At 46.6% G+C, this 27,910-nt stretch overlaps 2 protein-coding genes across 3 annotated transcripts in view; one reads left to right on the top strand and one right to left on the bottom strand.

Moving 5' to 3' along the window:
* The window catches only part of LOC119464125 (rab-like protein 2A), a 411,477-nt gene that overhangs the window by 270,360 nt on the left and 113,207 nt on the right, over window positions 1–27,910 (top strand). The gene's annotated exons all lie outside the window — the stretch shown is intronic.
* LOC125940312 (uncharacterized) lies at window positions 5,279–27,805 on the bottom strand. Its single transcript, XM_049656357.1, has 6 exons — window positions 27,701–27,805; window positions 27,094–27,138; window positions 25,394–25,429; window positions 15,497–15,538; window positions 8,833–9,045; window positions 5,279–5,421 (listed from the first exon to the last, which is right to left on the bottom strand). Coding segments are annotated over exons 1-6 (414 nt in total). The 5' UTR covers window positions 27,777–27,805; the 3' UTR covers window positions 5,279–5,419.

Raw genomic sequence — 27,910 nt, forward strand, 5'->3', positions numbered from 1 at the left:
ATTCCATACCCCTAATGTGTACTATTTTACCCGTATTACCAATTTTCTGACGGATTTCACTGAGAAATTAATTTTTCTTCACCAAAATCTTGCACCACGTGGAGGGCCTGTGCGGTCGGGGTGATTGGGGATGTTTTTCTCTCGATGTCTGCGCCACCCGTCGACATCGCACGCCGACGCCGGTTGCCGACGCCGAATTTTCTGCGACACGGGGCCCATAACGCTGTCGCGTTGATATGCAACTGCAATTTAAAGTGTGCACGCATCGACGCTACGCGGTCCGAATGTCACATTGCGTGTCTCCTCGTGCGCGAGCACGCGTTTACAGGATGTTTTCCCGCTGCCAGCTGGCAAACGCTGGCGTGGCTCACTGGTAGAGTAGCGGGCTCCCGCGCAGCGTGCTTGGGTTCGATGATGGCGTTAACTTTTCTTTTTTATTGTCTCATTCCCGCTAATAACTGCGACGGACACCGGACACCGGTGGCGGAGGCGGACACCACCGCCACCTGAAACGGCTATTGGAATGAGCTCATAACAGGTTACGCTGCAAAAACGCTTGGAGCAACAGCGGACGCTCGTCCATGAAAGGCAGTGCCGACGCAGGGTTGATTAAGCGGTGCGTGGCCGATAAGCTGAAGTTGCTCGCCAGCGCAGGCAAGCTAACCCAACATTGTGAAAAGAATAGGTAAACACGAGATGAACCCAGGATAAAACAATATAAACACAAGGGAAACACCGGAGAATCACTGCTCCACACTTGCCCAGCTTTAACGTTGAGTGGAACTGCATTACCGCAGAGTCTACCATTCTTTTTAAATGCCAGTTCTTGTGGCAGACATCATATTAATACCGATAAAGCTGAGCAACATAGTGTAAAAGTAATCAGTCACATATCACAGTTTCCACTGCAGCAGTTGGTAATCAGCATGACATCGAAGTAATCTGTCACATTTCACCACACATTTCACCAGTTTAAGTTCCTCGTCTTCAATTTTCCAGCGCCATTTCGGAGCAGGTTCGGATCCGTTACAACCAAAAATAGCAGTTTGGAGCAGCATGTAGCAGCACTTCTTTTCTGGAGCAGTTTGAAGCCATTGGAGCAGCAATTCCATCACTGCGTTTCCGCGTAGGTAAACTGGCTCACCTTCCGCGGAGTCCAACGCCCACTCAGTACGTCGATAAGCTTCGAACCCAATGCCGAGATGAGAATCGCTATCTGCCCCGTCTTCACCATAGTTGGGCTATGTGTGTCTCGTCTTCCCCTATTGCCCTCGTCTTTTAATTGCATTCACACCATCGATATTTGTCAATTTGTGAAGCTGGACTTTCCGACAATGTTTTAGGACAGGGTCGCCACTGGCCATTTTCATAACTTTATGTCCGGGGCCCAGAGTATCGGTGAGGCACTTTCGGCAAGGGAATGTGTTGAGTTCTTACTGTCTTTTGGGGGGCTTTTAGTATGAATCACGCGAAAATGCGGAAAAATTTCTTTGTTGCTGAAAAAAGAACTGTGAGGGGGTTTATTTATACAGCAGTTAGGGCTACACAACAGCCTTGTCTCAAGAGCGTCGGACGCTGTCTCGCGCTCTCCGGGCTGCTGGACTTCGTCCTCCTCTCTCAATGGCTGCGGACTCTCTTCCCCACTACATTGGCCCCGGCGGCGAAGAGGAGCCATCCTGGCGACTCAAGGTGAGGCAAGCACCAGAGGGTCGTAGTAGGGCTTTAAGCGGCTCACGTGGACTGTTTCACGACCGCGGCAGCGTCTGTCGGTGGGAGGTGTCACAGGCTCGACAACGTAGTTCACCGGCGATGTGCGTTCAATGATCCGGTAGGGACCGTGATATTTCGCTGCAAACATGCGGGAGAGACCAGGGGTGGGGCATGGAATTGAAAGCCACACGAACGAGCCAACAGGGAAGGTAGGGGTAGGTTCAGCCGAGTCAAGGCGCTCTTTTTGAAGACCTGGTGTCACTGATGTAAATGAGCGTGCGAGTTGGCGGCACTCTTCGGCGCATTGAGCAAGTTCTGAGGCTGGGCGGTATTCGGATGCATCCGGGCGGTATGGAAGTATAGTATCCAGTGTGGAAGATGGCTCACGTCCGTATAGTAAAAAGAAAGGTGAAAATCCAGTGGTGGCTTGCGTGGCTGTGTTGTAGGCATATGTCACAAACGGAAGCACGAAGTCCCAATTAGAATGGTCGGAGGCTATGTACATGGAGAGCATATCACCGAGTGTTCGGTTAAAGCGTTCCGTCAAGCCATTAGTCTGCGGATGATAACTTGTAGTGGTGCGATGAATGATATTGCACTCACTAAGAAGCTCTTGGACGACTTGAGAAAGAAACACACGCCCTCGGTCGCTAAGCAGCTCGCGTGGCGCACCGTGGCGAAGAACGAAGCTGCGCAACATGAATAAGGCAACATCACGAGCTGAAGCTGTTGGAAGAGCGGCGGTTTCGGCATATCGAGTGAGATGGTCGACGGCCACAATAATCCACCGATTGCCCGCAGGGGTGGAAGGAAGGGGTCCGTACAGGTCGATGCCGATCCTATCAAACGGGCGAGCGGGACACGGCAAAGGTTGTAAGGGGCCAGGCGTGTGACAAGTTGTTTTCCGGCGTTGACACTCAATGCAGGAACAAATGTACTTGCGGACGTATGTGTACATTCCACGCCAGTAGAATCGCTGGCGCAGTCTATCATACGTTTTCAAAACGCCAGCATGCGCGTTTTGTGGGTCTGCGTGAAAGTGCGTGCACAGGTCGGAGCGCAAATGGCGAGGTATAACAAGAAGCCACTTTCGACCATCGGGCTGGTAGTTGCGGCGGTACAACATGGCGTCCCGGAGCGCATAATGAGGTACTTGGCGACGAAGGGCACGAGAGAGCTGTGGGGCTGGTGTCGTCGAAGGCATAGAGAGAACGTCGATCAGTGAGGCGATCCAGGGATCCTTGCGCTGTTCTGAAGGCATGTCAGTGATATCGATGTTAGCACAGGAAGTCGCGGAAAGGGAAAGAGGCACGACGTCACAAGGCAGGGGCGAGCGGGAAAGTGCGTCAGCGTCGGCGTGCTTGCGTCCTGAGCGGTAAATGACGCGAATATCGAATTCTTGTAGACGAAGCGCCCAGCGTCCAAGTCGACCTGACGGATCCTTCAGTGAAGCCAGCCAACAGAGCGAATGATGATCGGTGACGACATCAAACGAATGGCCATACAAGTATGGGCGGAATTTCTGCAACGCCCAAACAATTGCCAAACATTCCTTCTCGGTAACCGAGTACTTGGACTCTGCCTTGGTAAGGGCACGACTCGCATAGGCAACAACGTACTCAGAGAAGCCCGGCTTACGTTGGGCGAGGACAGCGCCAAGGCCGATCCCACTAGCATCCGTGTGTACCTCGGTCGGAGCAACAGTGCATTCTGGTCGCCCAAAGTCAACGCCGCGATCGAGTCGTTCTGTTCCAGAGGGCGGCGAGTTTGGGCGCGTTGCTTGCGCAATTCGTCGAAACTCTGGCACAAGTTGACGACATCGGCGACGGTTTGTGGGTCTTTTGCCAATAGCATTTGAAATGCGTCATCAGCTATTCCTTTGAGGATTTGCTTGATCTTGTCCCACTCGTGCATCGACGGGTTTAAACGCTTACACAAGTCGACGAAGTCTTCAATATAGCTGGTGAAGTTCTCACCGGGTTGTTGAGCACGTTCACGAAGTCGCTGTTCTGCGCGGAGTTTGCGTACCGCGGGGCGGCCGAAGATTTCCGAAAACTTTGTTTTGAACGAGGCCCAGTTATTAATCTCCGCTTCGTGGTTCCGGAACCAGAGACTGGCGACGCCGGTCAAGTAAAAGATTACATTGGTCAGCCTAGTCGCATCGTCCCATTTGTTGACTGCGCTTACCCTCTGATAAGTTGTCAGCCAGTCCTCGACGTCTTGATCATCAGTCCCGCTGAATATCGGTGGGTGACGCTGAGGAAGCACGCCGGGACAGACGATGGCTTGAGTCTGAGAGGAGCCTTGCGTGGTGGTTTCTTCCGCCATCGCTGACGCTGGAGGTAAGGTACGGCTTCGTAGTTCCAGGTTGGGAGACTGGGATCGATACCCCGCACCTCCACCAAACTGTGAGGGGGTTTATTTATACAGCAGTTAGGGCTACGCAACAGCCTTGTCTCAAGAGCGTCGGTCGCTGTCTCGCGCTCTCCGGGCTGCTGGACTTCGTCCTCCTCTCTCAATGGCTGCGGACTCTCTTCCCCACTACAGAGCAAACATTCATCGGTGAACAAGAAGCTTGCGGTATGATCTTGAAGTCATAAAATGAATAAAATTTGGCAGCTGTGCCAGCCGCTAAGCACAAAGCCCAACAGGGGGACGTGACAATATACTGTACTATATATAAAGCCGGCCAGGACCACCTGTACACAGCCACTACAGCATAATATGATAATACCTAGGTTGGCTATTTCACACAAGGTTACCCTCGCTCTCAGGAAAATTCGAAGTAATAAAGAAGTGAGTAGAATACAGTAAAGATAGAAAGGTACAGAGAAAGCCAAAGATTCACGAAGAGGACAGGAAAAGGCAACTACCGATTTACCACGGATGGTTCTGTCCGGCGGTGCCGTCTACGTGAAACCAAGGCCAAAAGGGTGCGTTGCCTTTACAGAGGGGCCTTAACTGTCGAAGCACATACCATCGGCTAAATCCCCGGCAGCTCCTTTCCCCCGGACACGGCTAAACGACGCATTGCTAACCGCAGGAGGGTCCAAACCCCTTGTGCTTGGGTCCGTGGTGTCACAACACCCCAAACGGCTGTTGAAGAAGATGCCCGTGCGGGTTTAGGAGGCGTTACTTCTCGCACTCACAAACGCTATAGCCAAAGTGTATCCCTACACTCCGCAGTTACTGACGAATCTAGAAACTCCTGAACCCGCAGACATTGACAAATGCACGGTACACTCCCCAATGCAATATTCTATCTTCCCCTGTGCACTTCTCCATGTCTGTTTTGGCCACTCTTAATGTGAAAGAGGTAATTATTTCTTTTGTTAAGCACTTTCCTTCAAGTGCTCGCTTCGGTACGCCTCCATGGTGCTCTCACGCTGATCTGACACGCATGACACCGAACCTAGTGGCTATTTTTCCCATGAGTGGATGGTGTACAACCAAGGAAATGCGTTCGTAAAGTGTCCCCTAGTGCTGATCATGCGGTGAAGTTGACATACGGAGCAACATAGTGTTATGGTTTATATCCGCGGCCATCACATAAGAAATACCGAATGAAGACATTGCAGAAATGCGTTTTTATTTCAAAAAAGACGTTTTACCCGACTCAAAGAAGCTATTAATTTAACGTGAATTGTTGTCCATGTTATTGGTGTTTATGCGTAACTAAAGCACTTCACAGACTCCAGGGTACATTGGCTCCTAAACAAAAGAAATGACAGCGTGTTAAGTAACCAACAAAGACAACAAGCGTAGCCATAGTGCTTCGTTTTGTACTTTATATCAGTATCGACTGATTTAAACAATTTCAGAGTAATTCCTCCTTAAAAGCAAGTAACTCCAACACGAATATAGTGACCTTTCAAGTGGAAATGAATTAATTTCTATGGAAACACAAAATTATGGGGTTGCAAGCAGAAAGTATCAGTGAACACGCGTGCACCTGGCAGCGAATATTAACGTTGTGCGTCAACTTAACGCGTAGGCTTAGCGAGAAAATCAATTACGTTGCACATTGAAAGCCTTAAGCACTAGAAGTACACAAAGGTGGAACACAGTAATCTAAAGGACCCGTTTAAAAACACAATATATCACGCATGCATGCCACACAATATGAAGGCCTTAGGAATCGGAGGTGTTCATCAAAGTTTCGTAATGCATACAGGTTTTAATCTTTTGCCTCTGAATGAAATATTAAACGTTTCTTGATTACGTCAATATAAATTTTTGCGGGCTAGACAATGCACAAGGCCTCACCGCACAAACAACACCAGTCTTGCAGCTCACTGCCCGTTCTAAAGTTCTACTGGAATTGCAATTGCACCTGTTTCTAATTATTTTTATTAAGTTGTTGGAAGAATTACGAAAACATTGAACTGCTCAGTAAAATCTTCGTTTTTATTTTTGTCACTAGGAAATATATTTCGCCTTTAATTTATGTGCTTCCAGGTCTTGTACTGGAACGCGTTCTTTTTTTTTCTGTTTGCACCACAAAAATCCCTCTCTTCTTTCTTTCATTTCACGGCAAGCCATTGGCGTCATGAATACAATGCTTACCTATAGAACTAACATCTCTTCGATCTCAGCTACCACCAAGTTCGCAGTTGCGTAACTGAACGATTAACCTAACGCAGCTCCTCGGCATCACAATCAAGCTGAAGGCAACCGCATTTCTGCACTCCCGCGCGAAACTTTCCTGTGTCTCAGTGGCTATGGTGTTGCGCTGGAGAGCACAAGGTCGCGGGTGCGATTCCAACTGCGGTGGCCGCATTCGGATGGCGCTATGCAAAAATGCTAGTCTACCGTGCATCGGGTACACTATAGCGCGCGGTACACAAAACACCTAGGTGGACAAAAATATCCCGTAGTCCTCCACTACGGCGTGCCTGATAATCATACCGTTGTACAGGAATGTAAAGCCACACAATTTAAAGAATTTTTTTTCGAGTGCAGAGTTTGAGCAACGTTAGCAGCAAATACGCGTAGAGGGAAGATCTTTATGCCATGAGATGGTGAGCGAAATCACGCTTTAGATGAGATGACCATGGCAGTTTTCAGATAAGTACTCGTCGCAGTAAAATAAATGTAGCCATGCAAGATGCCGTAGTGTTCGGTTCACGAAGTACTTGTTATGTAAACAATTTCTCCCATGATGCTTGCACCACCAGTATGGAGAATGTGAAGAGCTCGTCTTCTCTGTCGGAAGCCTGAATCGCAGGCAATGCATTGCAGTGACTACGTTAATTTCTGATGCACTTATCTTTATGTAAAGGTTATTTAGGCTTAGTGGTCTAGCCACTGCCATTTACAGTAACGGCGGCGACTACGAACACTTATGTAATGTCATATGTCTAGTGGAACTCATTTATATGAGCAAGGCATTCCAAAATATGCCTTTGCAGTGCAGCTGCTGACGAAGTGTCTTAGCATTTTCTCGGTTCTGTTGTTGTAATAACATGCATCAATATCGTTATCTCAGCCAAGTTCTCCTGGCACATATGCAATACCTAAAAGCTTCCTTTGAAGCAAACTTAACTTAGTTCCGCGTACTTGAACAGTTTTTTAAATGCAAGCTTTTAGCTGACTTGCCACTAAACGATGGGTTGACTAACAATGTGATACCGTTGCTTAAGGCCGGTAACAAACTTCAGGTTCATAACTTTCAAAAATATCACTACACGCACACGTTGCGAACGGCTAGAACTCTATGGCTCTCTGCACACACACACACACACATATATATATATATATATATATATATATATAATCACATTGAAGCGTTTAAATTGCTTGCTGGCCACAGCGTGACTTTTTTGGTAAGCTTTCCACATGTACAAAATTTATTTCTGTTAGCGACATCACCAATACTATAAATTATCGCATGCCGATTGATTTGATAGTTTTGGAACTGTCAAATGCACTTACTTCCGTAAATGGCTCATGGCAATGCTAACTGCTACCTTATTTACAAAAATGTATGCAATTTGTTCAAATTTATAATGTTAGCTTTGGATGTTTACGTGTCGTGTGCGCTGTTCCTCAGTGTCGTGTGTTATAACCCTTCTTTCTTACTGCTTTTTTACCCTTCGAAATGATATTGCGGCCCGTAACAATATTTACAAGTATGGCAGAGTAAAACCTTTCCATTATAAACGCAATATTCTGTTTTAGAAATACTAGATGTCAGGATATACCGTACAGCATTTATAGATACGTAGATGGGGAGGACTTACCTGGAATGCGAATTAACTTCTCAAAAACTGACTCTATGGCAATAATATCGAAAGAGAAACGTGTTTTACATTTATCATATTCGAAATCTCAACCTCTAATCTTTTCCTCTGTGATATACCTTGGTGTAATTAACAACAGTAATGTTACACCGGGTTCATGTATCAAGAACATATTGCAAAAAAAAAAACATTCAGGAAACTGTTGTCTACGGATAACATTAAGGAAGTCGCCTACGAGCGTTAAATTGGACGGCTATCGCTCTCTCTTGAGCAGCGGGCCTGAAGTGCGTTTCCAATGTGGTGGAACCCGTTCTTTAATAAGGAAACCATAAAACGGGAGCAACAGCGCCTGGCTGTCTGGTTTGTAACCCTATGTCTGCAATAAGTCATTACTGTTTCTCATGCGATACGAGAGCTTGGACTGGATCGCTTCACATCCGACACAATGACCAGACGCAAATTGTTCTACTTACGTTTCGCGAATATAAGACGCGTTTGAAGTGTTACCTACACGTCCAGTGCAGCACACAAATCATCACACACTAATCATTGTGAAGCAGTACATTTAACTCTGCCCATACCAATATTGTTATAGCTGCTTCCCATTATGTATGGAAACTGGCATCGTGCGCCTGAATATATTGTTGCCACACATGCGTTACTTAGGTTGAAAAAATTTTCCTAACCCATTTTTTGAAAGCCCATCTCCTTCTTCCACAGCACTATAGTCTCTAGTATTCGTAAATAATTAAATAACATGCTTAATAAAGAAGCATGAAGGAAAAAAAATTCTGCAATTAAGCTATTTCAAAGCGAGAGTTTTCGTTTAACAAGTACATAATTTTGTAGCTTTCACAGGTATTGCGACAATATTACTCACAAATCTGCGTTAGTTGTTTCCTCCTTCCCTTGTTTCTTGTCTTAACCTCTGGACAAAGCCTCAAACATTGTTGTTTACTAATAAAGCTGTTGCAGCCGGAGGGGTCTCCTGAGGTTTGGTTGCAAGTTTTCGTTCTATTGTCGTAGTACCAAGGAGAATTCTCCATTGTCGAGCGTATGTACCCCCCAGGCTTTGGCTTGGGACAACTGCACACTGCACCGCAACAAAATAAAATGGGTTAAATACTCTCTGAGACACGATGAATTCATGCAAACATTTTTTTTCATTTGATAGCCCATAGATAACTGTACTGTTAAAAGTACTTAATTAATAATCAGAATCTGACTGCGAAGCAGTTTTCTGCCATCATGGATCTCCTGCAATCAGGTTTCAGAAAGCCGCAAAGTACCATACAAGAAGAGCGGTCGATGCACAAATAATCGGCCAAAATTGATTGCATCAGTCTGAAACACAGGTAATGCATCGAAATAATTATTACATGCCGTATAAGGCAAATGTGTATGTTTAAATATGCGATTTTGTCGTCGTGGAGATTCCTTGGCACTTGACCCATGTTTCGAGAGCCGCTACCCGACAGAGTTCGCCAGTTAAAGGGTCGAGTAATTACAAACGTATCCTTGCGCAAAGGTTTCCGAGCGCTGGGAACTTTGCTATCCACGACGTGTCAGTAAATCAGTTTTGATTTTCGTAAATGCAGTGTGCGAATATGAGTAATATACCCGTGGTAACCTAAATAGTGGTAGCTGTAAAGATATTTCTAGATTCAACCTATAAAATCAGCAAGGAGCAACAATCATTTATATAACTTTATCAAGCCGCACCCAAATTCAGGAGGCACACGAGGACACTCGGTGTTGGACAGCTTTCTCTTCCAACGCTTATAACTAGCTACAAAATTCAGAACGATCGCAAACATCAAGTGGCATGTTCCCGCAAGGCACACATAAGCAAGCCGACATGCACAAACACAAACATATAGGAGCCGCGACACAAATTTATGGAAATTGAAATATGCATTATATGTGAGACCGTACGCGTCCCACAACAATCAGGCAAACTTTGAGCGCAGTCCCATATGCTATCAAATTTGTATTTGAATTTTTCATATCGCAGCGGAACCCTACAGCAATCTGGCTACGCTAACTGCTGATGAAATGAAATCACACTTCCAGCAAAGTCTTCCTCGAAATAACTCACGCCAATCTCGAAGGCAATGATTATGTGTACTGCAAGTTCTGGAAGCAATTACAGGTGCCGGCAAAACGTCATTGTCGCCGTGCATCTTTTTATTTTCACATGTGTGGCTCCACAGTCAGCCACAGGTAAGTTCTGCGGGCTTTTGCTGGTTTGTGCCAGTTCTATGCAAAGAACTCAAAAACCCTCCACTGCCGCGAACAGTGGGGCACACGAAGTTTGTCCTGTGCGCTAAACCAATCGCTTGTGAAATGTTGGGTTGTGGTTGGTCAAGGGTTGGGTATTTGGTTTGTTGTCGTTCGGCTTCTGCTTGTCGAACTCATTCATCGGTCCAGCGTTGTCGTATCGCTTCCGCTTCGGCTTGCCGTAACTTAGGATTACTTGGGCGAGCTCCCGCACGTTCGCGGGCCCACTCCCGTTGTCGTTCTTTGAAGGCTGCCTCGTCTTCGGCACAGCGGACCAAGCGCGGCCTACCCATAGCGCACCTGGCCTCGCACTGGCGAGAAACGGCGCGCACGGAGGCGCCAGCTGTGGGTAAGGAGGATTTCCGGCCGCCAGCTGCGGTGAGTAGGAGAACCTGTCAAGCGCCGGCGCACAACTGTGGAGTTTTCGCGTATGCGACGACAGCCACACCGACCGCGACACGAGTCAGGCAATACAAGCTTCGCGTGAAAACGGCGCCCGCGGAGCGGGCGAGGAGGGGAACCTGTCAAGAAGCTGCGGGTAAGGAGGGTTTCCGGCCGCCAGCTGCGGGTGAGGAGGACTTGGTTTTTCGCGTACGACGGCAGCCACACCGACGGCGCGAGTCTGGAAATACAAGCTTTGCTTGATAAATTGCGAGCAGAATTCCACGGCGACGCCCTTGCTGTGATGATCGGTGCCAGAGCATGCGAAGCGAGACATCTATTGTGGTTTCCGTCTGGTTGGGAGGAGACGACACAATGGTGACCACCACTTTCTGACGTCACACAATGGATGCCATATACTGAATAAGAATGGAAAGCTGGGCGAGTTGGAGCGCTCCTGTCATCCCTTATTTTTGCCTGCCCTCGTTCACTGTAAACCATGCATGCACGAGAGATGTCGGTTGCTTTCAGTGAGAGTGGCGAGGCGCCAGCAATTTGAAACAGAAATGGGCAGTTAAAATGTGAGTTCAGAGTCCAGTTTACCAAATAATTTTTCGATGTATCCAACTATATCCATAGTGGCTTTCATTTATAGTGATAAACTAAGAATAGTTTTATGACCATTAATTGAGTAGTATTGGTGTTTTTTTATTATAAAAGGTCCCCCCACAGTGTTTACACTATGGGACCTTTTTCTGTACTAAGTATCTATACTTTTGTATCTGCACTAAGTATTTAATAAACTTCAAATCATTTCACGGTCCCTATAAACCATTCAGCCGTGGGAACTCAGCAGGCATGACGTTCTGCTTTAGAAGACATCCTTGCGAATTAGATTCTCCACCACGTGATGGCAGCATCTTGATGGCAGTGGAATAGAAAACGCTTGTAAACGATTATTGCTGTTTACTAACGTACCAAACTTGTACGTATGTTTTTTTCTCAAGCACTCTGCACCTTCTGCACCTCGCTATCTGTAAGCCAAACTGTTGCTGTGGGACGCTACACTTCTTGAGTTATAATTAAGTTGCACTTAGAAGCTAAACGAAATGGTTGGTCTATATCTGTGTCTCACGAGAAGCAGACGTCTTTGTGTGGTAGTTGGCAGTGTTTGCGCTTCGCTAAAGCATCACGGTTAAAGCAACAATATGTTCTTAAATTTTTATCATCCTTTACACAGCGGCCATAAGGCTCCGACGCTTTCATCTGGTGGCTTCGGGCTACCTGAGAATCAAACATTATGTTTAAATACCATAGTAATAAGATAGCCCTTTATAAAGAAAATATCGCATACATCATGACTGTGTGCATACCATCAAACTTAACAGGAACCACGAACTGGAACTTACTTATTGCCTTATACTTATTGACAAAGAAACGGCTGCAAAATCAACATGGGCTATGCAATAATATCTATCCCAGAGACGCCAATATTTTGGACGCAAATAGACGAATATGTTGGTTTGTTGAGGGCAGGATGGTTGTTCACATATATGCATCTAATGTAACTTGTGCCGCAAGACTTTTTCAGTAAAGTAAAAGCACAGAAGGACCTATGATATGTCTACAAAAAATGCTGAACTTTCGCAAACATTCAATTTTTGTAACTTGTAAAAGTTAAAAAATGAGCTATTACGCCCTAGTGCCTCGCTCCACCTATTTATTCTCTCTTCCAGATGGACATTGCTGTAACCGTATTGATACAATAGATTCTGCATTCACTACATCAGAATATTTAGGCACCGGTGACTGTACGTCCTTTCACCGCCAACTGTTTATGAGAAAAAAAAATACATTAAATTGAAGAGCCCATTTGTGTGCCACTATGACTTCATCCTTTGCTATTCGCGTTTTTGTTTTCAGTGGCTATAGCACTGCGCTGCTCCGCACGAGGTGGCGGGATCAATCCTAGCCCTGGTGGCCGCATTCCGATGTGGGCGGAGTGCAGAAAAGCTCGTGCAGCGTGCATTGGGTGAAGTTAAAGCAGCCCAGAAGGTAGAAATTATTCCCGAGTAACCCACTACACTCTAAAAACTAAGAGAGTTCCGGGAACTCTCTTTGAGGGAGTATCTGCTTGTCCCATATTTCACTCCCTTTTCAGGAGTAAAACGCCTCCATCTCGGAGAGAGTACAGCAACTCCCCCGGACAGAGTATTAGTACTCCTCCTCCACAGAGTGCTAGAACTCCTTCCAGAGTACAAATACTCCACCCCACAAGAGTATTAGTACTCCTTCGAACCGAGTGCTTCTACTCCCCCAAACAGAGTGCTTGTACTCCTCATAATAGAGTGTTTGTACTCCTTCAGACAGAGTGCTGGTACTCCTCCCAATTGTGTGAAAGCACTCGCTATGCAGTGCCATGGTCACATCAGAGGCGATTCACAACACTTACATTAGGGGATATTTGATTCCTTCATAAGGAGCTCCTGCACTTATGCTTGGTGAATTGGATTTGATGTTTAGTCGCCGAGTCACTCGAATGAAACATATTTTTCTTAAAAGGTCAACATTTTTATTGATCAAACAGTCACAAGGCTAACAGTAAAATTTCGAAAAACAGATACACATCATGCCATTTAGTTACACGGTACACCCAGTATACCCACGTTTAAGGTTTCTCGTCCAAATTGCATGGCAACGCATTTTGATGCTTTGGAGTGCGCTCCTCTGCACCATGTGGAGTCGTGCCGAGCTGGCACCTTGACACCATTTTCTCCTTGCAGCTGCCTTCTTGAGTTTTATAAAACGGGTGCCTGAAAAACATTGTGCGCGCAAATGAACACGAGGAAATATTGTGAAACCATCTAAAAACAGTCAAGGAAAGTCATGGCACTAAGAAGCCTTAGCACTAAGTATTTGTACTGTAATACAAGTATTTGTACATCTAAATGACTGTAATAGTCCACTTCCAAACCCATTTAAATTTTTTGACTTAAGGAAAGAAAAAATAAAACTGGCCATTAGGCCTCAGTCCAGCACCAGTGTTACAAAAATTCTGAAAAATAAAATATTGGTCATTGTTGGCACACTTCGTAAACGCATCCCCTCCTCTAGGGGAGAGAGCAGTGGTGGTATTGTCTGCATCTTATTTCTGACGTTATGAACAAATATAATTTCTGAAGAGAGTTTGGGCTCTTTGGCTTATCTAAAACAAAAGAAATCAGCCGCCTAAGTAAAGGGAACATAGCTAGTGGAGTTAATAAAAGTAAATGCACAGGCATATCGAAAACACTAAACGTGGACACCGAGCCAGTAGCAATAATGTAGAAAGTCCCTGTGAGTGTAATCCTACAACAGTAGCCATTGTATTCGATTCCAGTGCATAACTCACCGCTTGACCAGACACCGAGTCCATACACAACGCGCCTGGTCACATTCGCACCGTGCTCGGAAACCGCAACACGAGACACAAAATCAGACATAAATTCAAATCAATTTATTACATTGGCAAAAAATGTGTCTTATTCAGCCCAAAACAACAATTCCCAATGCCTATTCAGGCAGTTTAACATTACGCGCCAAACTGACCTCACGCAGCGTGCAGCTGTATGCCTGCGGCAACTTTCCAACAGGCGCTAGCGCTGCACGTAACTTCACTGGCCGCAGATTACCCATGGGCGAAACACACTGTCAAGCGCGCGCCTTAATATAATGAAAGCATGCCGCCAACAAGCTGACGCCTTTTGTTATGTAACTACTCAGTTAAACAGCGCTCCGCACGCCTTAGACTGCGAAACTAAATAAATTCAAACACATAAAACACACGCTTACCACGCTCGGCATTGGCACGGAATCATGGGCTGGTGAAGAAACCTTTTTATGCGACACCGCGCCTCACGTATTATTGAACACACCGTGCATCACTGAGCGTTTGCGATTTTGAAAGCTCTTACGGATTGCGGCAACTGATAAAATCACATGCAGTCATCGTGACGACTGCTTTTTCTATTGACATCGAATGACACAGCACGCATACATAGTCCGTTGGCAATCGCGGCGGCTTAACAGGCTTAACTTCGCGATCACTGCCTGACGATAGCATATCATATACGCAGAATGTGCCACGTAAGTTAGAAATCACTTACCGTGGAGTATTTGTTGTTCAATCCAACGAACGATGAACGACTGTCCTCTTTTCGCGGCGTTGAAACGTGGCTGACACAAGAGTTTTCTTGGATGGCCTCGGCGCGCACCGCCTGCCCGGGCCTGCCCGCTGAACGCATCGCCTTTCTCCGGCGCTGTGCTCTTCCGCGATGTTGTGCGAGCGCGCGGTGGGGCGACTCCGAAACAAAAAGTAGTGCGCTGATCTCTGCACCAGTTTGCGCGCTGGCTGCTTCTCTTACAAGAAAAACGATGCGCTCTTTGCTCTGCCTGCGTGAGCGATACATCGCCATGTTCCCGACCAGCCTCATGCAGTTTAAGCTGCAGTATATGCTACGTTTTGCTCTCAGTTGCCGCGAGAGTGGAACGGGCATTCTACTCTCTCTCAGATGGGTGGAGTAGAAATAACATTTCACTCTCTCAATGCGGATAGAGTGAACAATGCATTTCACTCTCCCCGAGATTTTGCGAGAGTAAAACAATGCCTTCAAGAGTGAATCGGCCCCTTCACTCCTGCGATACTCTCCCTAGTTTTTAGAGTGTACGGCATGCCTCATAATCAGATCATGGTTTTGGTACGTGAAGCCCGATAATATTATGATTATTATTGTCTTCAATCTTCACGAAGTGTGTCACTGTATGGCCTCGCAACAAAGGAGTCGTCGCCGCCACTACGAGTCACGAACATTTGTTTAGACAGAGTTAATAAAAATAGCACTCACTCAGTGGATAAATACAGGTTCCATATTTCCCGCCATCGCATCCTGCAATAGATAAAAAGAAAGTAATGTGGGCAGTACTAACCATCAATTTGCAGACAATCCCTCCCTGAAAGCTTTATTGAGCCCGCATTGTTGAGGCCCGCAGACCTTAGGCGTCCATTTTAACAGCGAAGCTGTTTAAGCTGGAGGTACTCCGGTGGTATACGCACGAAATGTGGGCCGATTCTGGAGGTGTGCAGATAGGGTCCAAGCACAATGGCACATACCCATGTAAACTAGCGAAGCTGTTTAAGCTCGAGGATGGTCCGTCGAGTGTACGCCGCAAAACCTCCGCCTGACGATGACGTCACCATGCGTCGCCTAGCAACGCTTCGCCCCAGCTGCGCCGACAACGCCGAGCCTCGCCACAGCTGCCTGAGCGGTGACGTCATCGCGCGCACAGCATCGCGTCGCCTTAGCTTTGCCGCGCCGTGCGGAGTGCTTACCGCGGCTGCGCAGAGGCTGCGCTAAGCCGTGGCGTCACTGCATCGACCCACGCGATATATAGCTCCACGTCGCCGCCGCGGCGACACAAAGGCCCCGCCGTATCCACGTCGAGCATATCGCCGCGAAGATGGGGCGGACAAATAAGAGCGTCACTCCCTCAGAAGAGGAAGCACGGCGCAAATGCCGCCGCGCCGCTACTCGAGAGCGAGTGAGACGACTTTCGTCCGATCCCGAGTATCGCACCACCAAAGCGGCGGCAAAACATTGGCGATTCGCAGAAGATCCGGAGTTATATGAGCCCGCGAAACCGAACGAAAGCGTTTGAGCGTCCAGGTACTTTAATGACCGAGTGTTCGTTGCTCCTTGGGCTCTCTATGATTCCGGCGTGATCTTGCGCAAAACGCGGCCGAGTCTCGAAGCATAACCTCGCGAAAACTTTGCCGAACAGACATAAAGCTAGATGGGGTCGCCAGATTCGCTGTTTGCCCAGTCCTCGCATCACTAGTGTTAAGCTGGCCCTATTTCTTTTTTCAGTATACAAAGCAAAAAGATGCTGTAAAGAGTGAAGAAACGCAAAGAAGGTCATTGGTTTATTTACCAGTAGTTGTGCTCGACTCCTTTCTGCCTCTGTTTGGTGAAGCAGTGACACCATTTCAACGCCCCGACTTTCTTTTCTCTTCGTTTGCTTTCTTTACAAGGGGGGGGGGGGGGGGGGGGGAGCATAGCTTTCGACCGAATGGTTACGGCATGAAGCCTCTATACCGTAAGCATTTCTATGCTTACCCAACGAGAAAACCGTCCGTCCGTCCATTCGTCCGTCCGTCATGTAAGACGATCGCTTTCAAGATAGAGCCCGCAGCAGCGACCGACTTCCTTCGTGCTGCTTGTCGCTTCAACGCGAAGGAAGCGGCGAGAACACAGCGCTCATAGAACTCTCAGCACACGCGGCACTCTACCCGTTTCGCAGGTTGCTTTCAAGATTCGGGCCCTGTCGTCTCTCTTCAACGCTAAGTAAGCGGCGACAACACACCGCGCCAAGCTATCAGCAGTCGTCACTATCTGTCGGCATCGCACATCGGTTTCAAGATACGGCCCGCGCTGCCGCGCCAGACGTGGCCACCGCGGGAGCATGGTGGATCGCGGTTCATAATGGTTCGACGCTGATGGATAAGGCGCTAAAGAGTGATAATGGCTTATAATGATTGGAAAGTCATGAGCACACCTGGTGCCGCCACCTGCTGTGGCTTGCTTGCCTCATCAGTTCAAGTTGCGCCGCCTTCCGGAGCAGTTTCGCCTCAGCGCTATCGCATTTGCCGTAATGGCGCCTGGACGACCGCAGCCGCTTACTCACGAAAATGTCACAGTTTCGCCCTAAGGGCGAAGCAATGAATGCGATAGCAATACAGCAATGTCATACGAAGTAAGGTGAGCGGCTTTGGTAGCAATATGAATTGTAGTAAACATGAGCTGATTAAGTAAGCAGGTGTGCTGCGGCGTAAGTAGACCGACATGAAGAGAGACTCGATGACCACGAGAAGGCGCGTGTGAAACGGTGGTGTTGATGAGAAGCGCTTCCCGTGGGCAGCGCGTGCGAAGGGACACACCTGTAGCGCTGCACTGCCGATCCGGGCAGCATTGCATGTGTAGCGTGCGTTGGAAAATGTGGCCCGACTATTACTAACTGAATGAACAAGCGTGGTGTGAGCGTGCACAAATGAACGAGCGCGCACAAACAAACATGAATAGATCACACTGAATGACCGCAGACAACGACTGTCAAAATGCTGGCAGCAAGCGCAAACGCCGCAGCGGCGAAGGTACGTGCGGTCTATCGCTTCAACGGAAACTGAGCGGCGAATGCACGGCGCATAAAGGTCAGAGCCGTGGGGAGATAAGAGACGGTGCGGGCGGAGCGACGAGCGCGGTTGTTGGCAGAGTAGAAGTGCGCCCCCCCCCCCCCGCTCCCTCCGGCGCTGGCTTCCCGCTTCCTTGCTTGCGCGTGGGAGATTGAGTGCGTTCGCTCTCCGTGACAGCGCGCGTCCCCGCACGCTTCCGCTCGGGCATACGGCGCGCGGCGAAGATTTTATCTATAGGGAACCTCACGGCGACGGCGACGGCGACGACGACGGCGATGCCGACGGCAGAAATCCGGTTGAAGTGTCCATACAATTGCTATCGCAATAATAACGAAAACGCAGAAATACTGAGTATCCGCGTCCATACAGTTTACGCGATAAAACTCAATGACGCTGCGCAGAACGGGGAACTACAGCAACACGCTGCCGAACCCAACAAACAAGAGGAACGACGCCTTGCCGATCAACATTTACAGAACATGCTTCAGCTGCTTCAGTTGCCAAACTCTCCGCCTCCACCGTATTTGCGAAGCGGCACCTGACCGACTTCCGGTACAGGTGGCGCGACCGCAGCAGCAGGCTCCATGTAGCAGACGACGGAATACGAGCGAAGACGGCACTCAGTTACTGCTGCGACTATCCGCGTGCAAATATTGAATAACTTGGCCAGCCAATAATTTTCCCCGTTAGGCAGTCGTGCCGTTAATATCTCAAGTCCGTTCGGCACTTATCCTGTAATGGGAGCTAGATTGGCGTCGTAGGCTCCCGTCAAGTGCAGGGCAACAACAGTCAACGTTGCTCACTGGTTACGCGCACTTTCCTACGACAAATTGAGCAGCTTCGACTAGCATATTTGTCATCGCTAACAGGGAATACTCTGAAAGGTTCTCGTAGTTTGGAAGCAAATGCACTATAGCATAATTTCGTCGGAGGTGCACAAGGCGTAACTTCTCGTATACCCGTGTTGATTAGTTTTTTTTGCTTGCATTTCTTGCGGTGAGTTTACGATTACGTAAATGATTATGCAAATTGCAATCCCGATTACAGTTTATGCCAAGTACTGTTAGAACGCGTTCATGATCAGCCTCTGAAACGGCAGAGATACGCTGAAACTCCGCTGCACATTATGGGGATGTCGGCCGCCTGGCAGCACCGCTGTGCCGCGATCATCATAATCAGAGCTGGGCTCACGCGCCCAAGCCACGCGCAGCGAGCCTGAGGTCGGAGTGGCGATCAGGAAGCTGAAGGGCAGTCGGTCTAGGCTCTCGACAGTAAAGGTTGTCCTTGGCTTGTCTCCCGCAGTCCGTGTCGTCTCTAAGAGCCTCAGCTGGCCACTGGCTCTGTAGCCACGGCCCTGAGCCCATAACATTTATTGTTCATGTCGCGAATGCAGCGGAATGCATTTGTGGAATTTCAAGGTCGCAAGTATATTATAGAAAAAGTTAGTTTCATAACATGCAAGACCCGACCCTCGATCAGCTTGCAAGATATTATAATTCGTGTTGAAGGCCTAATCTTGCATAATATACCTTAATTATGCATAATTGGCCTTATTTAACAAGTGACAGCCTCAGCACCCTTTCAGTGCGTCAACATGCGCGAACAGTTGAGTCAGCTGTGGCACCGCGATGACAGTGACAGCTTTAAAGGATTTTTAAACACGCCCATGAGCACTAAACTCACTTACGTATCTAAAGCGACTATGACGCATTCTTCAATATATAGCATGCTTTCTTCAGACTTTATATCGCATACAAGGCAATAAAAGTACTGCTATCGTCACAGTCGACAATTCTACGCCAACTCGTGGACGGCAAACAAGCATCTTCAATATCCCCTTCAAAGTGAGCCCATTTGCCCAAGTTAAGTGAACATTTTCTGCATAATCTTGAGGCTCCTGTCACAGCTCGACTGATCTGGTTTCGGAGATCTCTCCAGCATCATCTTATCCCGGTCTGGCATATTTCTCTATTTGAAATATATGACGGTAGGTTGGGTAAATCTTTGGGCACACTCCCGTCCACAAGACTCCACTATACCTAGCGATTTCGACTTATTGCGCGTTGCAAAGTCGATCGTAAGATGTCCTCGGTGTGAAAATGCACACCGCACACTCTCGATTTGTCTGACAGCCTTTTTTCCAGATGGGGAATGGTGTGAACCCAGGCAGCGCGAAGAGCCGGATCACACAAAGCCTAGATGTGCCTCGATGATTTGTTTGTCCTATAACCGCTTGTGCAGCCGGGCACACAACACGCCGGCATTGCGGACATCCAAAAATCTATGCTCACTCGAAAACAGCATAAATTTTTCTGTGAACTGCAAAAATCTAGACGACACAACGCACCCCCGCACTAGTTTGCGCACGCTTGATGAAACTTGCTGGAGCCGGTAAATTCCTCGTTGGCGTAACCTATCCTCCGCGCATGCGGGCGCGGTACGTCGGACAAACATTCTCGCGCCTGCCGCGCTTGTGCTGTATCAGCCGTGCCAGATTACACTTTTCTCACGCCTTACAGCGCTCTACCTTCAAAATAACATCACTGATTTTCCCGGGGGAGCAGTAGGGGCCGTAGTAGAGACCGGGCCCGCTCTCTTGTAGTAGTATCTTCGCTCGTGCCAGTGTTTTCATTTGGCGTCTCCATGACTTTTTAAAGGAGTTTTCTTTGTGTTAAAATGTCTTGAAAGTCACGGAGAGCAGCATACGAAAAGCCTGGCACGAGCGAAAACATTGCTCCAGGACAGCAGGAATGCATAAAACGGCGTTTCCCTCAAAAAGTTAACTGGAACGCCCATGCATTTCGTCGGACACATTGGAAATTAATATGTCGAAGCGGATTCAGTCCCGAGAATTCGTTCCCAGTGGATATGCCATGCGAAATCAGCGGCAATAATTCGTAGCTTGAAAGATCTGCCGTAAAATAATAAATGAGAAGTTAATTAGAGTACTTAGGTTATTTATTAAATTAGACGTTTTGATTTCTCCAGGAAGTAATGGCCTTACCGAGTAGTTTAGATCAAGGATTATAGTTGTGGTATCCGCCACAGGCCATTTTAAAAAATTTTGTGCAGCTAAAATGAAACACCCTGTATAAACGTTGGTGCCGGCCGATGGCGTACGACACCAACGATCCAGAGAAAGCCGCAACGCAAACAAGCGCAGGAAATACAAGCGCGCAATACTCGGCGTCACCGGGAACCTGGATGAACCTGTAGCAAACCTGGACAATCAACAAACGCAGGAAGCACAAGCGCGCATACATTTCATTCGTTTGCTACATCTCCCTGTTCATTTCATCCCACGTCCACATCTGCTGCGGGCTATCTATAACACGAGTGAACATTGCTTTTGCTCGCCTCTTTTATGTCGTCTCGTGCATGTCTCACTTCACAGTTCGGTGTTGCAACCACGCTTCTCCGTTTCACGATTCTTTCGCGGTCGTTCTCGCAATTATGCTAACCACACAAGCATACTGCTACGAAATACCAAGACATTACTACGAAATCCTTCCGCATAATTTAGATAACTCGCAGAGGATATTCTGCGTGGATTTTTTTTTTGCTGCGATGAGTTGATAACGCGCGCCAGTGCAGCTCAACTTCGCGCATGAAGGAGTATAATGGATACACACAACAAAAAACATTTATATCCTTTAGGGTGTGTCTTGTCGACAAGCAATAATGCTATCTGTCTTGCCTTTCCCCTCCTAAAAACTGCGTTGGCTGCTTTCCTGTCAAGAACGCTATCTCACGCCGATAGTGCGCATGCCGTTAGTGACTTGGAAGCACCAGGCGTGCAGCGTTAATGCAGGAAGAGACACACCAGATAGACGATGATCTTTGTCTGGGGACAAAGGAAACCTAAAGGGAGTAGAGTTTTGTTAGAGTGTGCAACACAGAAATAGAAGGTGGTGGTCACGTGAAACTACACCATGGGTGGTCGCCTGAAAGCTGAGTGCATGGAGCACTGAGCTCTCAGCCACAACGTATTCCTATTTCTTTGTATACCAAAACGTTACCATGACTGCAGTCACCTGACCGCTTCAACGTTGAAAATGCTAATTATTAGGGCGAAAGCCTTAGGTGTCTATGTTGGCGGTGCCTTTGGCGTGCCCTTGGCGAAACTGGGCCGTGGCGAAAAATGGCCGATGCCGCAAGAAATGCTCGGATTGACGTCGCATTTCTCAGGGAAGTTCCTGTAACGAAAGTAAATTAGTGGTTTCGAAAATAAAATTTGGTACATTTCTGTCTGGGTGGGAATCGAACCCGCACCTCCAGGGAGCGAGACGAGCACGCACTTCCCTGCCGCCGTGGCTGCGCCATGGTTCTGGTTTACTAAAGGTGTGCCTAGTTCGTGTGTGATTGCATACGTCCCGTCGCAGCCATCTCGTTGACTAAAGATGTAGCTTAGTGCCTGCACTAAGATGCTGTACTTTGGGTACTACGTTAAGTGTTCATATGTGGCGTTCAGTACGTCGCCTTAGTGCCACACGTTCACTTGCCATTGCGGCTCGTTATGTCTTTCAAGACGTCTAGCCCCAATTGTATATATTGATGTTTTACCAAATTTGCAGCAGGCTTTCGCCTTCTTGTGTTAAAGGAGTGTAACACCTGCCGAACTTTTCACTACTGTTTGATATGAAAACACAAATAAAAGCCACAGAGTGTGAAATAGAAAGGAGCACAATGGCAACTGCCACCGAGAGGGGCACAACGCCTACCTGCTCTTTATGAAGGAGGGGATGCAAAGAGAGTTGAAGATAAGAAAAAGGGAAGCAAAGTGAAGAAAAAAAAAACATCACAATTTGACTTGCCACAAAGATGAAAGCAAAGCAAGGCAGAGAGTATAAGCAGGTAAGGAACTGAACATGTGGCCAGGAGGGAAAACAACACGCAGGTCGCACTAATTAGAAAAGGTTGTAAAATACCAGAAAACTAGCAAAAACAAAAACGCTTAACCTTGCACTCAGCCGCGCAACGCTTGAAACAGTGAAGCTAGGCAATCGTAGCCCAGCATTTTCCGGATGTGTGCGGGAACTTTTCACCTTATTAGTCATGATGATGATAATTTCTTTTCGCGCATCTCGGACCTACGGCTATCACTGCGTGTTGAATAGCGCAGATTGCAATACCGATACGGCGTTGCAATGCCGACACCGCGTTGCAATGCCGACACCGCGTTCAACCGCGTTGTAATGCCATCAACGCGTTCCAGCAGATCCGCTCCGTGAATGCGTCTCTCTCTCTCGAGCATAGCGCGCAAAAGCTCTTCACCTCGCAGAGCACGAGCGTGCGAACGCGCCAGCTGTGGACGAAGACGACGACGCTCGAACGCAATCATATGGTTCGCATAAATGCATGTTCTGCAAGCATGGCTATGTAGACTAGTGGTTACGACGATCGCCTTGGGACCGTGGGTACGCGGGTTCGAATACCATCTCGGCAAGAAAGTTTGTTTCTTGGTAGTTTCTTGATACAAACCACAAATTAAGGCTGGCTGAAACAAAGCAAAGCAAATAAAGCAATGCTGAAACAGCTTTACTGTTTCAGCCAGCCGTCATGACGATGTCATGACAATGTGATGTCATGACAATCATATCGGTGAAAACCTGCATTTATTCGGTTGACAATACTGGGATATATTCGCTCGAGCTCCGGAAACACGTTTTCAGTTATTTTGAGCAATTTCAATCAATCAGTCAATCAATCAACTTTATTTCCTTTGGATAGGAGGAGTATGGGACTAAAAGCTTGAGCAGCTTGGTTTGGTCCCGACCCCGTTACAGTTGGCAGAACAGCAGGATGACGGTCAGTCATGCAGGAAGAGTTTACATAAATTGACGACTATTGCATAACATCGCGTAATACAACATTTTGTAACAAAGCGCGAAACAATAGAGCTCATGTTCCTAGGCTTGAAATGGCATGAACATAAAAAGCAGCGATCGACAAGAAGAGGGACAAAAAATTCAAAAGGATGTACTATTCCTGAAAATAAATGGACTGGGCGAAGTGTTTGAGACAATTTTGATTACACCAAGGTTTAAAATCTTCATGGTTTAAAAAGTTTAACAGAGAAGGTAGCTTGTAGGACAAACATTGTTAATCATAAGTAGTTCTAGGGGTGGCTACAGTCCACATTTCTTTGTGCCTGGTTAGACGATCACTTATGTTTACTTTTGACTTAGCAAGATTAATTATGGTATCGGTACCATACTTAACAAAAGCTTTATAACACAACATAAGCCTATAATTATATAAAGAGGACACTGGAAGAATTTCGAACTTTGCAAAACGAAGCTTTGTAGAAGAAGCATAATGCACAGCAGCAATATGTCGTATGGCTCTTTGCGGCAGCAAACACAGCTTGCGCAAATTTGTTACACCAGTAGTACACCACACTATGCTGCAGTACTGCAACAGAGAGGACACTAATGCATTGTAGATCATAATCTTCACCTTTGTAGGAAGAATACATTGCGTACGTGCAAGGACACCAATGGCAGATGACATCTTTGAATAGAGGTTTTCAACATGTATATTCCATGTAAGGTGCTTTGAAAAATGTACTTCAAGGGTTTGAACAGCATCCACCATCTCTACCTGCTGAGAGCCGAGAAATAAATTCAGCTTCTTTGTCAGCGTTTTTCCTTTAGGCGTGTACGAAAGGGTTTATTTTTAAATAATTCACTGAGGCCCAGAATTTGAGAAGTTTTCGCTTAGTAACGTATGGCCGAGATGTAATTGCGACGTCGACTGTCCAAATGTTGGCTCTGAAGGCATAAAGATTGATAAACTACGACTAGATTGACTTGTAAGTCGTGTCCACATAATTATTGGTAAGCAATTGTAACTTGAATTTTGTGACAGTCTGCCATGTCTCTTTCGAGCGTTAGTGTCAGTGTCTCGTCCTTGTCAGTGCCGTATTCACCGAGAATACGTCACTCACAAGGCGAGTGCGGTCACATTTAGGGGCTACTACAGGAAGACTTTGAATCAATACTGTATAGTGATAACTGTTTACGTGACATGCTGACAGCTCAGAGTAGTCGGGTGTTCTATGCATGCATTGCACACGTGCGTCGGTGTGCAGAGGTTACAGACGCCATACGCCGCACGTCAACATGCCGGGCGCTGTTAGTGAGAGGAGCTTCGAGCTCAGAATTGTAATCACCGATTTCGGCCGAATGAGAGACCAAAGAGCTCTGAAACCTCTGTATTTGGTTAACGGGCTCCTTCGTATTTGGCTGTGATTTAAAACTCCAACTTTCCGGTCGTTCATGTCATGGCTACTTTAAAGATTCTTTCAACTGTACATAAAGCTTTTATAAGGCATTTTGCCATTGTTGCGTCATTTCATAGGGTGCACTTCTTTTCCTGCTGAAGAGGACTTACAGAAATTTGAGCTGCAATAAAGACTTATCGTACGAAGCCTACATTGCACGACTGTATTCTGTCGCTTTGTTAAGCGTTCTAAGGGAGAAGCTGTGTGAGCACCTCGCGCTTATTATAGGTTCAATACAATATATTAAGAAATGACTTGTAGTGCACTCACTTGGAATGTGAACACTGTAGTTTCTATGGCGAGGGCCTGCAATATTTCAAGAAAAGGAGATCAATTTAAATGAAAGTTTCGTTGTCCTTGAAAAATATGTGTTGGTGTATTGCACTGTAAATAGTCATTTTCGGCACAATAATGTAAACTGGCACTTATAGATGGCTACCTTTCCTGCATAAAAACAGGCAGATTGAAACTGAACCTTATATGAATGACCTACAAAATTATGTGAAAGAGACCAAGGGAAATTGAGGGGGCTCAGTTTTTGATAATCAAGACAATATAAAGTCAGCAGGTAATGAATCCAATGAGAGCCAACGGGTAAGTAGCTGTGGTTGAAATTGAAATGTAGAAAATGTTCTGGAAAAGGGAAATTAAAGTGGACGAAGAGATAACTTGTCACCGGTGGGAGCCGACCTCACAACTACCGCATTAAGCAGGCGTTGCACGACCAAATGTGCCATGGCGACGGTCTTAAATTTGTCCACTATATTCGGTATTTATGTGTACTAGATCTAACACTGCATGTGTTAGCCAGCGCCACTGAGGGCAATTCAATAAGACAACAATCAGGCACGGATTGCGCCAAATGAGCCAAATGTATATTACAAAAGCGATTTTGCCCATTTATGTTCAATATAATTGCCCGTACATAATTTTCCTTCAAAATTCACGCCTAATATTGTTGTGTGTACATCGTAAACGTCACAGCGGTATTTCGCACCAACCGGCTCCCTGTAATCATATAAAGCACTTACGCCCGAGCGCCCAAGAAGGGGCGTCAGCTAGTCCTAACAGTGAATAGTTTATCAGTGAAAGCCGCCAGCCAATGCCCAGATGTTGGCGCAAGGGAAAAGCTTAAGAGAAGTCGCTCTTTCTTCGATCTTTTTTTCTTTTTGAGGAGGGGAGGGGGCAGAGCGCTTAGGTGGATTGACAGAAGTGCAATTGTGCTTGTGGATGCTTCTCCTATACATGCGTTTAGCTTTGTTGTACTGTATATGCAAAATTGTTCCCACTCTAATCTTTGCATGCTTAAAAATTGCTGGAAGTGATCTAAGACAACAAAAGGATGTGATCAATTTTACGTACGTTTGGTTAAAGATAAAGCAAAACACTTTCGTCTAAATGTCTGGCGCGGTGATAGCAGTCTTCTGGGCTATACTGGGCGCAGTATAATATTACACGCATAAGCCGTCAATCCGGGCTTCCTTCTCAGCTTCACCACCCGGTGCCTTTAGAACGCGAAAGCCCGCCATAACAAGGCAATCTCTACCAATGCTTTTCTTCTGATGCAGAGTAACTTGGCACCGAAGTAACGTATTAGGTTTTTAGCTTATACTTACTGTTACCTGCACAGTTGGCCACCCTCATTGCTTCAAGTGAACGTTTTCGATGCACGCCAATGCGTGCAGTGCACGGCCGTAAACGATAAAAACGAAACGTGCCCTGGCCGTTGATTTGTGGGAAGTAGTCTTTTGTCGATCTCATGCCGACGCATTCTAATGGAGACTCTTCCACAATACAGTTAGCAATGGATCGCAATTGAAGTCGCACATCACCGGCGAGTCTTATTTTCAAGTTCGCTTTTCGTCTGAGTTCTGTTTGGCTGTGGCCCCGTTTCCATTTTGTTCCCGCAAAGTGCGTCAAAATATATAACATCAATGAGATATACAGAGAGAGAGAGACAGAGAACTTACCGGGTCGGGGAGTAGTAACCAACTTCCCTCTTCTAAAGAAACCGTCTGCGTGACAAAACAAGACAGGTTTTTACAGTGCAGGCAATTAGTTCTTTAATTATTGGCCGATGCATATAACGAGGAGGTTCAACGTATGAAGCGGTATATATGAAAGGATAAACTTTATTTCTACAAAAATTATAATTCTAAGTTGACCATATGATGATCGTTTCACTAGTTAGCTCTTGTATTGACTTTATGTCACCTAATAGAGCATACGCAAAACAGCGCGCACTCACTTGAAGGCAGCACATCCGGCTCAATTCACACCACCTGCCCCCCTAAACTTTTTTGAAGGAAATAAATATTTGGTTTTGGTAGGAGGCCAATGATATGAATCATGGTTTGTCAACGTGCAACTTCACTTACATGGGTGCTCTCCTAATCGTGAGTAAGAATGCATCAAATTGCATTCACTGGTAAAATTAAGTAAAATCTGACTAAATCACACAGTTTCTTATTCAAAAATGTTGGCAGGGGCTGTATGCGTTGTGGCCGCATCTAGATTTCTAGTGCCAATTTCAAATCACACTACAAGAAATGTGTTTGTAGGCAATCAGAAACGTACCTATAAACTTTGGCCATGCGAGTAACGGTACACTATACATGAGAATGAAGATCACCACAAGAGCGGGCTTGTGCATAACTTGGTGGCTGTACTGGCAATCTTTCCTCTCAGTATATTTGTTAATAGTAATAAGTACCTCGATCAATGGAATATATAGAAGAAAAGGTGAAGCAGATACTTTCACATTTAATCGATAGAAAGAACTCCAAA

The sequence above is a fragment of the Dermacentor silvarum genome, chromosome 9 (assembly GCF_013339745.2).
Source record: "Dermacentor silvarum isolate Dsil-2018 chromosome 9, BIME_Dsil_1.4, whole genome shotgun sequence".
In the NCBI taxonomy this organism is placed as follows: Eukaryota; Metazoa; Arthropoda; class Arachnida; order Ixodida; family Ixodidae; genus Dermacentor; species Dermacentor silvarum.